This window comes from Oncorhynchus keta, chromosome 24 (genome assembly GCF_023373465.1).
Source record: "Oncorhynchus keta strain PuntledgeMale-10-30-2019 chromosome 24, Oket_V2, whole genome shotgun sequence".
In the NCBI taxonomy this organism is placed as follows: Eukaryota; Metazoa; Chordata; class Actinopteri; order Salmoniformes; family Salmonidae; genus Oncorhynchus; species Oncorhynchus keta.
The window spans coordinates 48700781-48713103 of NC_068444.1; the positions used below are offsets into that span (position 1 = coordinate 48700781).

The following is a 12323-nucleotide window of genomic DNA, read 5'->3' on the forward strand; positions in this document are numbered from 1 at the left end:
GCAATATGACTGAATACAAACAGTGCAGCTATTCCCTCCGCAAGGCTATTAAACAAGCTAAGCGTCAGTACAGAGACAAAGTGGAATCTCAATTCAACGGCTCAGACACAAGAGGCATGTGGCAGGGTCTACAGTCAATCACGGACTACAAGATTAAATCCAGCCCAGTCACGGACCAGGATGTCTTGCTCCCAGGCAGACTAAATAACTTTTTGCCCGCTTTGAGGACAATACAGTGCCACTGACACGGCCTGCAACGGAAACATGCGGTCTCTCCTTCACTGCAGCCGAGGTGAGTAAGACATTTAAACGTGTTAACCCTCGCAAGGCTGCAGGCCCAGACGGCATCCCCAGCCGCGCCCTCAGAGCATGCGCAGACCAGCTGGCCGGTGTGTTTACGGACATATTCAATCAATCCCTATACCAGTCTGCTGTTCCCACATGCTTCAAGAGGGCCACCATTGTTCCTGTTCCCAAGAAAGCTAAGGTAACTGAGCTAAACGACTACCGCCCGTAGCACTCACTTCCGTCATCATGAAGTGCTTTGAGAGACTAGTCAAGGACCATATCACCTCCACCCTACCTGACACCCTAGACCCACTCCAATTTGCTTACCGCCCAAATAGGTCCACAGACGATGCAATCTCAACCACACTGCACACTGCCCTAACCCACCTGGACAAGAGGAATACCTATGTGAGAATGCTGTTCATCGACTACAGCTCGGCATTCAACACCATAGTACCCTCCAAGCTCGTCATCAAGCTCGAGACCCTGGGTCTCGACCCCGCCCTGTGCAACTGGGTACTGGACTTCCTGATGGGCCGCCCCCAGGTGGTGAGGGTAGGCAACAACATCTCCTCCCCGCTGATCCTCAACACGGGGGCCCCACAAGGGTGCGTTCTGAGCCCTCTCCTATACTCCCTGTTCACCCACGACTGCGTGGCCACGCACGCCTCCAACTCAATCATCAAGTTTGCGGACGACACAACAGTGGTAGGCTTGATTACCAACAACGACGAGACGGCCTACAGGGAGGAGGTGAGGGCCCTCGGAGTGTGGTGTCAGGAAAATAACCTCACACTCAACGTCAACAAAACTAAGGAGATGATTGTGGACTTCAGGAAACAGCAGAGGGAACACCCCCTATCCACATCGATGGAACAGTAGTGGAGAGGGTAGCTAGTTTTAAGTTCCTCGGCATACACATCACAGACAAACTGAATTGGTCCACTCACACTGACAGCGTCGTGAAGAAGGCGCAGCAGCGCCTATTCAACCTCAGGAGGCTGAAGAAATTCGGCTTGTCACCAAAAGCACTCACAAACTTCTACAGATGCACAATCGAGAGCATCCTGGCGGGCTGTATCACCGCCTGGTACGGCAACTGCTCCGCCCTCAACCGTAAGGCTCTCCAGAGGGTAGTGAGGACTGCACAACGCATCACCGGGGCAAACTACCTGCCCTCCAGGACACCTACACCACCCGTTGTTACAGGAAGGCCATAAAGATCATCAAGGACATCAACCACCCGAACCACTGCCTGTTCACCCCGCTATCATCCAGAAGGCGAGGTCAGTACAGGTGCATCAAAGCTGGGACCGAGAGACTGAAAAACAGCTTCTATCTCAAGGCCATCAGACTGTTAAACAGCCACCACTAACAGTGTGAGTGGCTGCTGCCAACACACTGTCATTGACACTGACCCAACTCCAGCCATTTTAATAATGGGAATTGATGGGAATTATGTAAATATATCACTAGCCACTTTAAACAATGCTACCTTATATAATGTTACTTACCCTACATTATTCATCTCATATGCATATGTATATACTGTACTCTACATCATCGACTGCATCCTTATGTAACACATGTATCACTAGCCACTTTAACTATGCCACTTTGTTTACTTTGTCTACACACTCATCTCATATGTATATACTGTACTCGATACCATCTACTGTATGCTGCTCTGTACCATCACTCATTCATATATCCTTATGTACATATTCCTTATCCCCTTACACTGTGTATAAGACAGTAGTTTTGGAATTGTTAGTTAGATTACTTGTTGGTTATCACTGCATTGTCGGAACTAGAAGCACAAGCATTTCGCTACACTCGCATTTAACATCTGCTAACCATGTGTAAAATTTGATTTGATTTGATTTATGGGCCTTTGGTGACAAAACGGATGGCACTGTGATAGACTACATTCAATTTGCTGAGTAGAGTGTTGGGGGGTATTTTGTAAATTACATCGCAGAAGTCAAGGATCAGTAGGATAGTCAATTTTATGAGGGTATGTTTGGCGTCATGAGTCGAGGAGGCTTTGTTGCAAAATAGGAAGCAAATTCTAGATTTAATTTTGGATTGGAGATGCTTAATGTGAGTCTGGAAGGAGAGTGTACAGTCTAACCAGACACCAGGGTACTGGTAGTTGTCCACATATTCTAGGTCAGAACCGTCCAGAGTAGTGATGTTAGTCAGGTGGGGGGGTGCGGGCAGCAATCGGTTGAAGAGAATGCACTTAGATTTACTAGCATTTAAAAGCAGTCGGAGGCCACGGAAGGAGTGGTGTAAGCTTGTTTGTAGGTTTGTTAGCAGTGTCCAAAGAAGTGCCAGATGTACACAGAATGGTGTCGTCTGCATAGAGGTGGATCAGAGAAAAAAAATGTTATTTATTTCACCTTTATTTAACCAGGTAGGCTAGTTGAGAACAAGTTCTCATTTGCAACTGCGACCTGTCCAAGATAAAGCATAGCAGTGTGAACAGACAACACAGAGTTACACATGGAGTAAACAATTAACAAGTCAATAACACAGAGAAAAAAAGAGAGTCTATATACATTGTGTGCAAAAGGCATGAGGAGGTAGGCGAATAATTACAATTTTGCAGATTAACACTGGAATGATAAATTATCAGATGGTCATGTACAGGTAGAGATATTGGTGTGCAAAAGAGCAGAAAAGTAAATAAATAAAAACAGTATGTGGATGAGGTAGGTAAAAATGGGTAGGCTATTTACCGATAGACTATGTACAGCTGCAGCGATCGGTTAGCTGCTCAGATAGCAGATGTTTGAAGTTGGTGAGGGAGATAAAAGTATTCAACTTCAGCGATTTTTGCAATTCGTTCCAGTCACAGGCAGCAGAGAACTGGAACGAAAGGCGGCCAAATGAGGTGTTGGCTTTAGGGATGATCCGTGAGACACACCTGCTGGAGCACGTGCTACGGGTGGGTGTTGCCATCGTGACCAGTGAGATAAGGCGGAGCTTTACCTAGCATGGACTTGTAGATGACCTGGAGCCAGTGGGTCTGGCGACGAATATGTAACGAGGGCCAGCCGACTAGAGCATACAGGTCGCAGTGGTGGGTGGCATAAGGTGCTTTAGTGACAAAACGGATGGCACTGTGATAAACTGCATCCAGTTTGCTGAGTAGAGTGTTGGAAGCAATTTTGTAGATTACCAGCAGCAAGAGCGACATCATTGATATATACAGAGAAAAGAGTCGGCCCGAGAATTTAACCCTGTGGCAACCCCATAGAGACTACCAGAGGTCTGGACAACAGGCCCTCCGATTTGACACACTGAACTCTATCTGAGAAATCATTCTCTCTACTCTTATTCTAAGATTTCACATTCTTAAAATAAAGTGGTGATCCTAACTGACCTAAGACAGGGACAATTGTGAAAAACTGAGTTTAAATGTATTTGGCTAAGGTGTAAGTAAACTTCCAACTTCAACTGTATCTATCTATGCCTTCAATTCCCCAAAATATAACTTTCATTGGACACCCAATTTGATATGCTCCATGTTGGTGCTCATGGGTCCTTTTCGATGGAAATGCCCACCAGCTTACTGATTTCTCCACACATTGCTCGGAAGTTAATCTTCTAACTCAGCAACTTCAAATCAAATCCAATCTAATTTTATTTGTCACATACACATAGTTAGCAGATGTTAATGCGAGTGTAGCGAAATGCTTGTGCTTCTAGTTCCGACAATGCAGTAATAACCAACAAGTAATCTAACTAACAATTCCAAAACTACTGTCTTATACACAATGTAAGGGGATAAATAATATGTACATAAAGATATATGAATGAGTGATGGTACAGAGCAGCATAGGCAAGATACAGTAGACGGTATCGAGTACAGTATATACATATGAGATGAGTATGTAAACAAAGTGGCATAGTTAAAGTGGCTAGTGATACATGTATTACATAAGGATGCAGTAGATGATATAGAGTACAGTATATACGTATGCATATGAGATGAATAATGTAGGGTATGTAACATATTAGGTAGCATTGTTTAAAGTGGCTAGTGATATATTTTACATCATTTCCCATCAATTCACATTATTAAAGTGGCTGGAGTTGAGTCAGTGTCAGTGTCAGTGTGTTGGCAGCAGCCACTCAATGTTAGTGGTGGCTGTTTAACAGTCTGATGGCCTTGAGATAGAAGCTGTTTTTCAGTCTCTCGGTCCCAGCTTTGATGCACCTGTACTGACCTCGCCTTCTGGATGATAGCGGGGTGAACAGGTAGTGGCTCGGGTGGTTGTTGTCCTTGATGATCTTTATGGCCTTCCTGTAACATCGGGTGGTGTAGGTGTCCTGGAGGGCAGGTAGTTTGCCCCCGGTGATGCGTTGTGCAGACCTCACTACCCTCTGGAGAGCCTTACGGTTGTGGGCGGAGCAGTTGCCATACCAGGCAGTGATACAGCCCGCCAGGATGCTCTCGATTGTGCATCTGTAGAAGTTTGTGAGTGCTTTTGGTGACAAGCCGAATTTCTTCAGCCTCCTGAGGTTGAAGAGGCGTTGCTGCGCCTTCTTCACGATGCTGTCTGTGTGAGTGGACCAATTCAGTTTGTCTGTGATGTGTATGCCGAGGAACTTAAAACTTGCTATCCTCTCCACTACTGTTCCATCGATGTGGATAGGGGGGTGTTCCCTCTGCTGTTTCCTGAAGTCCACAATCATCTCCTTAGTTTTGTTGACGTTGAGTGTGAGGTTATTTTCCTGACACCACACTCCGGGGGCCCTCACCTCCTCCCTGTAGGCCGTCTCGTCGTTGTTGGTAATCAAGCCTACCACTGTTGTGTCGTCCGCAAACTTGATGATTGAGTTGGAGGCGTGGGTGGCCACGCAGTCGTGGGTGAACAGTGAGTACAGGAGAGGGCTCAGAACGCACCCTTGTGGGGCCCCAGTGTTGAGGATCAGCGGGGTGGAGATGTTGTTGCCTACCCTCACCACCTGGGGGTGGCCCGTCAAGAAGTCCAGTACCCAGTTGCACAGGGCGGGGTCGAGACCCAGGGTCTCGAGCTTGATGACGAGCTTGGAGGGTACTATGGTGTTGAATGCCGAGCTGTAGTCGATGAACAGCATTCTCACATAGGTATTCCTCTTGTCCAGATGGGTTAGGGCAGTGTGCAGTGTGGTTGAGATTGCATCGTCTGTGGACCTATTTGGGTGGTAAGCAAATTGGAGTGGGTCTAGGGTGTCAGGTAGGGTGGAGGTGATATGGTCCTTGACTAGTCTCTCAAACCACTTCATGATGACGGAAGTGAGTGCTACGGGGCGGTAGTCGTTTAGCTCTGTTACCTTAGCTTTCTTGGGAACAGGAACAATGGTGGCCCTCTTGAAGCATGTTGGAACAGCAGACTGGTATAGGGATTGATTGAATATGTCCGTAAACACACCGGCCAGCTGGTCTGCGCATGCTCTGAGGGCGCGGCTGGGGATGCCGTCTGGGCCTGCAGCCTTGCGAGGGTTAACACGTTTAAATGTCTTACTCACCTCGGCTGCAGTGAAGGAGAGCCCGCATGTTTTCGTTGCAGGCCGTGTCAGTGGCACTGTATTGTCCTCAAAGCGGGCAAAAAAGTTATTTAGTCTGCCTGGGAGCAAGACATCCTGGTCTGTGACTGGGCTGGTTTTCTTCTTGTAGTCCGTGATTGACTGTAGACCTTGCCACATGCCTCTTGTGTCTGGGCCGTTGAATTGAGATTCTACTTTGTCTCTGTACTGACGCTTAGCTTGTTTGATAGCCTTGCGGAGGGAATAGCTGCACTGTTTGTATTCGGTCATGTTACCAGTCACCTTGCCCTGATTAAAAGCAGTGGTTCGCGCTTTCAGTTTCACGCGAATGCTGCCATCAATCCACGGTTTCTGGTTAGGGAATGTTTTAATCGTTGCTATGGGAACGACATCTTCAACGCATGTTCTAATGAACTCGCACACCGAATCAGCGTATTCGTCAATGTTGTTATCTGACGCAATACGAAACATATCCCAGTCCACGTGATGGAAGCAGTCTTGGAGTGTGGAGTCAGCTTGGTCGGACCAGCGTTGGACAGACCTCAGCGTGGGAGCTTCTTTTTTTAGTTTCTGTCTGTAGGCAGGGATCAACAAAATGGAGTCGTGGTCAGTTTTTCCGAAAGGAGGGCGGGGCAGGGCCTTATATTAGTCGCGGAAGTTAGAGTAACAATGATCCAAGGTTTTTCCACCCCTGGTTGCGCAATCGATATGCTGATCAAATTTAGGGAGTCTTGTTTTCAGATTATCCTTGTTAAAATGAATGCAGCCTCCGGATAAATGGATTCCAGTTTGCAAAGAGTCAAATAAAGTTAGTTCAGAGCCATCGATGTGTCTGCTTGGGGGATATATACGGCTGTGATTATAATCGAAGAGAATTCTCTTGGTAGATAATGTGATCGACATTTGATAGTGAGGAATTCTAAATCAGGTGAACAGAAGGATTTGAGTTCCTGTATGTTTCTTTCATCACACCATGTCTCGTTAGCCATAAGGCATACACCCCCGCCCCTCTTCTTGCCAGAAAGATGTTTGTTTCTGTCGTCGCGATGCGTGGAGAAACCTGCTGGCTGCACCGCCTCCGATAGCGTCTCTCCAGTGAGCCATGTTTCTGTGAAGCAAAGAACGTTAGTCTCTGATGTCCCTCTGGAATGCTACCCTTGCTCGGATTTCATCAACCTTGTTGTCAAGAGACTGGACATTGGCGAGAAGAATGCCAGGGAGTGGTGCACGATGTGCCCGTCTCCGGAGTCTGACCAGAAGACCGCCTCGTTTCCCTTTTTTTCGGAGTCGTTTTTTTTGGGTCGCCGCATGGGATCCATTCCGTTGTCCTGTTTGAAAGGCAGAACACAGGATCCCCGTCGCGAAAATCATATTCTTGGTCGTACTGATGGTGAGTTGACGCTGATCTTATATTCAGTAGTTCTTCTCGACTATATGTAATGAAACCTAAGATGACCTGGGGTACTAATGTAAGAAATAACACGTAAAAAAAAACTGCATAGTTTCCTAGGAACGCAAAGCGAGGCGGCCATCTCTGTCGGCGCCGGAAAAACTTAATTAAATGCTGGTGATTTTGTTGTTGCTTTGAAGCAGTTGACACACACACACACTTTTCCAGATGTTTAGGGCTTGAAATCCACACGGAAACAGACCGACCCCCGGTGACTGAACAAAGGAAGGCAGCTCATGTGGCGCTACACATCATTGGTGTGTAAGGGTGAAACATAATCCCTTGAAATCTCCCTTATCAAATAAACAAACAGGGGCTGTGTTGACTCTCATACACACTTTCCATGGGTTTTGTGTGTGCGGCCAGAAGTCCCCACAAGAATAGTAAACAAACAAATTTGACCAACTGGTGATACTTTGTTTGTCCCCACAAATGCTCTTTCTAGGGGGTTTAGGGTTAAGGTTCAAATTAGAATTAAGTTTAGGTTTAAAGTTAGGTTTTGGGGTTAGGGTTAAGGTACGGGTTAGGGTTAAGGTACGGGTTAGGTTTATAGGTTAGGGAAAATAGGATTTTGAATGGGACTGAATTGTGTGTCCCCACAAGGTTAGTTATACAAGACTGTGTGTCTCATCTGACTAGTCACTTTGAGATCGCAAACCTCTGCACTCACTGTAAATCAAATGTTTGCACAATGAATGATCATGTGTCATATACACTGAGTGTTTCTGTCTTTAATATAGCCCTTTTGTGGGGAAAAAACCCCATTCTGATTGGTTGGGCCCTGGCTCCCCTATGGGTGGGCCTGGCTCCTAAGTGGGTAGGCCTATGCCCTCCCAGGCCCCCTGCCCAGTCATGTGAAATCCATAGATTAGGGCCCACTCTGTCTCTCTAATGAATACTGCAAATACAAGATATTGGAAAGAAAATCATCCATATGGTCTGATATAATATTTCCTGATGGACAAACACTCCACCTTACATTTACATTTAAGTCATTTAGCAGACGCTCTTATCCAGAGCGACTTACAAATTGGTGCATTCACCTTATGACATCCACCTTGATCTTAAAGGTCATGAACAATCAAAAGCATGTTTTCCATTAAATGTGATGATATTTTGAAACCAGGTCAGAGTATGATGAGCAAAGTATGAAAATTGACTACTGCCTCTACATTGACAAAGTTTGATCATAAAGTTATTGGTCCCCTCCCCGTGGCAAACAACTGGATTCAGCAAGCAGGATTATTAAGAGGATAAGGTGACATCACCCTAAGTCTCATTTTAATACACCAATGGTAAGAGGCATTCTGCGCTCTTTTAAAGGTTCTTACTACTAAATATTGTCTGTTCCAGGTGCGTAGGAGTCCAAATAAGAATACTGGAAGAGATGGGGGACCCATACACTGTCAAAAAATATATATAAATCCAAAACTGAGGCTTAAATGCAAAATAAAGATGTTTATTACCTTATCAAACACTTCCTCACATGCAGCTCTTCTAATGTCATATACAGTATATTGCCTGTTGTGGGTGTTCGATACCGCTATCTAGTGGTATCTCTAGCTCCCTACTCTTACAATCCTGTGTTATTTATTCTGAGGAAATGTTCACATAGTATATGTAAAAGCAATAATTGAGGATATCTCGCTGTCCGCTTTAGTATATAATCTATGTCATGCATTCTATTCTACTAGGCACTAACTCATAGATGTTATGTGTATTCTTGCTTGATCATGTGACATGCAATTATCCTTGAAATAGAAGCCAAATGTGTGTGCCGACATTCACACTGATGATGACCTAAAGCCGAAACGTGTGTTTTGTTTTTACCTTTCATTTATGATTTTTTTGGGCACCATGATGTTTTATAAATAAACACCTTTATTTTCCTTTTAAGCCTATATTTTGTATTTATTTTTGACAGTGTGCATTTGCCATCTCTTCCAATACACCAATGGTTACATGATATTCTCTTACCTAATTTAAATAAGTACCGTCTTGTAACCAACATCGGAGAATGCATGATTGCGGAGGGGTATGGTTTATATAGCTAGATAGCAATTGTAATGGTGCCAGAATTTAACTGTAGGGTGTCAGAAAATATAGATAACAGTTTACACTATTCATCTATGGCAAAGATACTTATGTCTCCTCTGTGTCTGGTGTCAGCTAGTTAATGGCTGGCTAGGTCAACGGCCAGCATGGAACAAATGGGGGAAGGGTCGTTCAAAACTCTGAAGCAATTGGCATGTCAACACATCCGTCAGTGCTGCTGGGAACCGCATCAGAAGAGACAAGACATTAGCTTGAGATGATTTTACTGCAAAACTGCTCACTGCATTGAAGTTTCTTCACATAGGCATTTCAAACAAATGTCAGTCAAGGCGAGCTCATGCATATAAGCTCCCTGCCCACTCAGCCTGTCTTTTCTAACTTCCTGGTAGTTAGCCATGAGATAAATTAATTTTAACCAAGAAAATAGCATTAATATGGGTGATATTTTAGTCACAAATGGAAACTTTACATGGGAATCAGAATGACTGTTTAGGACCTTTAGAGTCTCTTTGAACTGCTAGTCTGCTGAGTGGTTTAGAAGTTCTGCTTTAAGTGTTTTAAATGGAAGGACGTCTGTACCATGTTTAGACTGGCTCGGCCACTGAAACACCTACATTAATAGTCTTCTACTGTACTACACTTACTGTCAGTGATCATTGAACTTACTTGAGCACATTTCCCTGCAAGCATACAGTGGGGCAAAAAAGTATTTAGTCAGCCACCAATTGTCCAAGTTCTCCCACTTAAAAAGATGAGAGAGGCCTGTAATTGTCATCATAGGTACACTTCAACTATGACAGACAAAATGAGGGGAAAAAATCCAGAAAATCACATTGTAGGATTTTTTATGAATTTATTTGCAAATTATGGTGGAAAATAAGTATTTGGTCAATAACAAACGTTTATCTCAATACTTTGTTATATACCCTTTGTTGGCAATGACAGAGTTCAAACGTTTTCTGTAAGTCTTCACACACTGTTACTGGTATTTTGGCCCATTCTTCCAGGCAGATCTCCTCTAGAGCAGTGATGTTTTGGGGCTGTTGCTGGGCAACACGGACTTTCAACTCCCTCCAAATATTTTCTATGGGGTTGAGATCTGGAGACTGGCTAGGCCACTCCAGGACCTTGAAATGCTTCTTACAAAGCCAGTCCTCCGTTGCCCGGGTGGTGTGTTTGGGATCATTGTCATGCTGAAAGACCCAGCCACGTTTCATCTTCAATGCCTTTGCTGATGGAAGGAGGTTTTCACTCAAAATCTCACGATACATGGCCCCATTCATTCTTTCCTTTACACGGATCAGTCGTCCTGGTCCCTTTGCAGAAAAACAGCCCCAAAGCATGATGTATCCACCCCCATGCTTCACAGTAGGTATGGTGTTCTTTGGATGCAACTCAGCATTCTTTGTTCTCCAAACACGACGAGTTGAGTTTTTACCAAAAAGTTATATTTTGGTTTCATCTGACCATATGACATTCTCCCAATCTTCTTCTGGATCATCCAAATGCTCTCTAGCAAACTTCAGACGGGCCTGGACATGTACTGGCTTAAGCAGGGGGACACGTCTGGCACTGCAGGATCTGAGTCCCTGGCGGCGTAGTGTGTTACTGATGGTAGGCTTTGTTACTTTGGTCCCAGCTCTCTGCAAGTCATTCACTAGGTCCCCCCGTGTGGTTCTGGGATTTTTGCTCACCGTTCTTGTGATCATTTTGACCCCACGGGGTGAGATCTTGCGCAGAGCCCCAGATCGAGGGAGATTATCAGTGGTCTTGTATGTCTTCCATTTCCTAATAATTGCTCCCACCGTTGATTTCTTCAAACCAAGCTGCTTACCTATTGCAGATTCAGTCTTCCCAGCCTGGTGCAGGTCTACAATTTTGTTTCTGGTGTCCTTTGACAGCTCTTTGGTCTTGGCCATAGTGGAGTTTGGAGTGTGACTGTTTGAGGTTGTGGACAGGTGTCTTTTATACTGATAAGTTCAAACAGGTGCCATTAATACAGGTAACGAGTGGAGGACAGAGGAGCCTCTTAAAGAAGAAGTTACAGGTCTGTGAGAGCCAGAAATCTTGCTTGTTTGTAGGTGACCAAATACTTATTTTCCACCATAATTTGCAAATAAATTCATAAAAAATCCTACAATGTGATTTTCTGGATTTCTTTTTCTCATTTTGTCTGTCATAGTTGAAGTGTACCTATGATGAAAATTACAGGCCTCTCTCATCTTTTTAAGTGTGAGAACTTGCACAATTGGCGGCTGACTAAATATATTTTTGCCCCACTGTATATGAATGTGCCACTGCAAAAAGAACCCTGAAAAAAATCCTACTTAAATTCTTAAGGAAATCTATGGAAACTAGGATGTGACTCAACTACAATACCTCCAGCATGAAGCACTGATGTCATTATAGAAGGCACCCAGGAGGTCTCTTGGTTGCTGGCCTGGAACTCTGTTTGTAGGTCCGTGTAGAAGATGCCCATGCAGGAGGGGAAGGCCAGAGTCAAGGCGAGCACCAGGATGGTGGCCACCAGCACTACCCAGCCCCAACCCCCATCAGGTGCAGTGACGGTCCCATCCATAGCCAGAGGGTTTATGGGTTCCGATTTGCTATTCTCCACCTCCTCAGAGTCCATGATCTCGCCATTCTTCTGCTCCATGCTGGGTGCCTGCTCCGGGGCCTTGCTCTCCATCTGGAAGCTGTCACAGTCCCCTACCACCTTGTTGCCATTCCTCCGGTTCATACTCTTCTCAGATGCTGAGGCAATGCCCTAGTAGTTTGCCAGGGTGGATGACACTCACTAGTATATTCCATCTCACCATGTCTCTCCTTCTCACCTGTGAATGGGGAGAGGGGTATGGGATTATAATGATGACAGAACTATGAGTTTTTGTTTTCATTTTGTGGTTGCAATTACAATTTGCAAATGTGTAATTTAATTTTGCAAGCTTGTATCATGATTTGTGAATAAATGTAACAACTATCGCAAACT

At 44.9% G+C, this 12323-nt stretch overlaps 2 protein-coding genes across 5 annotated transcripts in view; one reads left to right on the forward strand and one right to left on the reverse strand.

Moving 5' to 3' along the window:
• LOC118357668 (chondroadherin-like) overlaps positions 1-12323 on the forward strand; it is a 58578-nt gene that overhangs the window by 43208 nt on the left and 3047 nt on the right. The gene's annotated exons all lie outside the window — the stretch shown is intronic.
• The window catches only part of LOC118357670 (monocarboxylate transporter 6-like), a 63448-nt gene that overhangs the window by 15681 nt on the left and 35444 nt on the right, over positions 1-12323 (reverse strand). For all 4 annotated transcript variants that reach the window (XM_035735024.2, XM_052478414.1, XM_035735025.2 and 1 more), the window contains exon 2: positions 11714-12168. In XM_035735024.2, the coding sequence (XP_035590917.1) occupies positions 11714-12074 (361 nt within the window). In that variant the 5' untranslated portion in view covers positions 12075-12168. The remainder of the gene's footprint in view (positions 1-11713; positions 12169-12323) is intronic.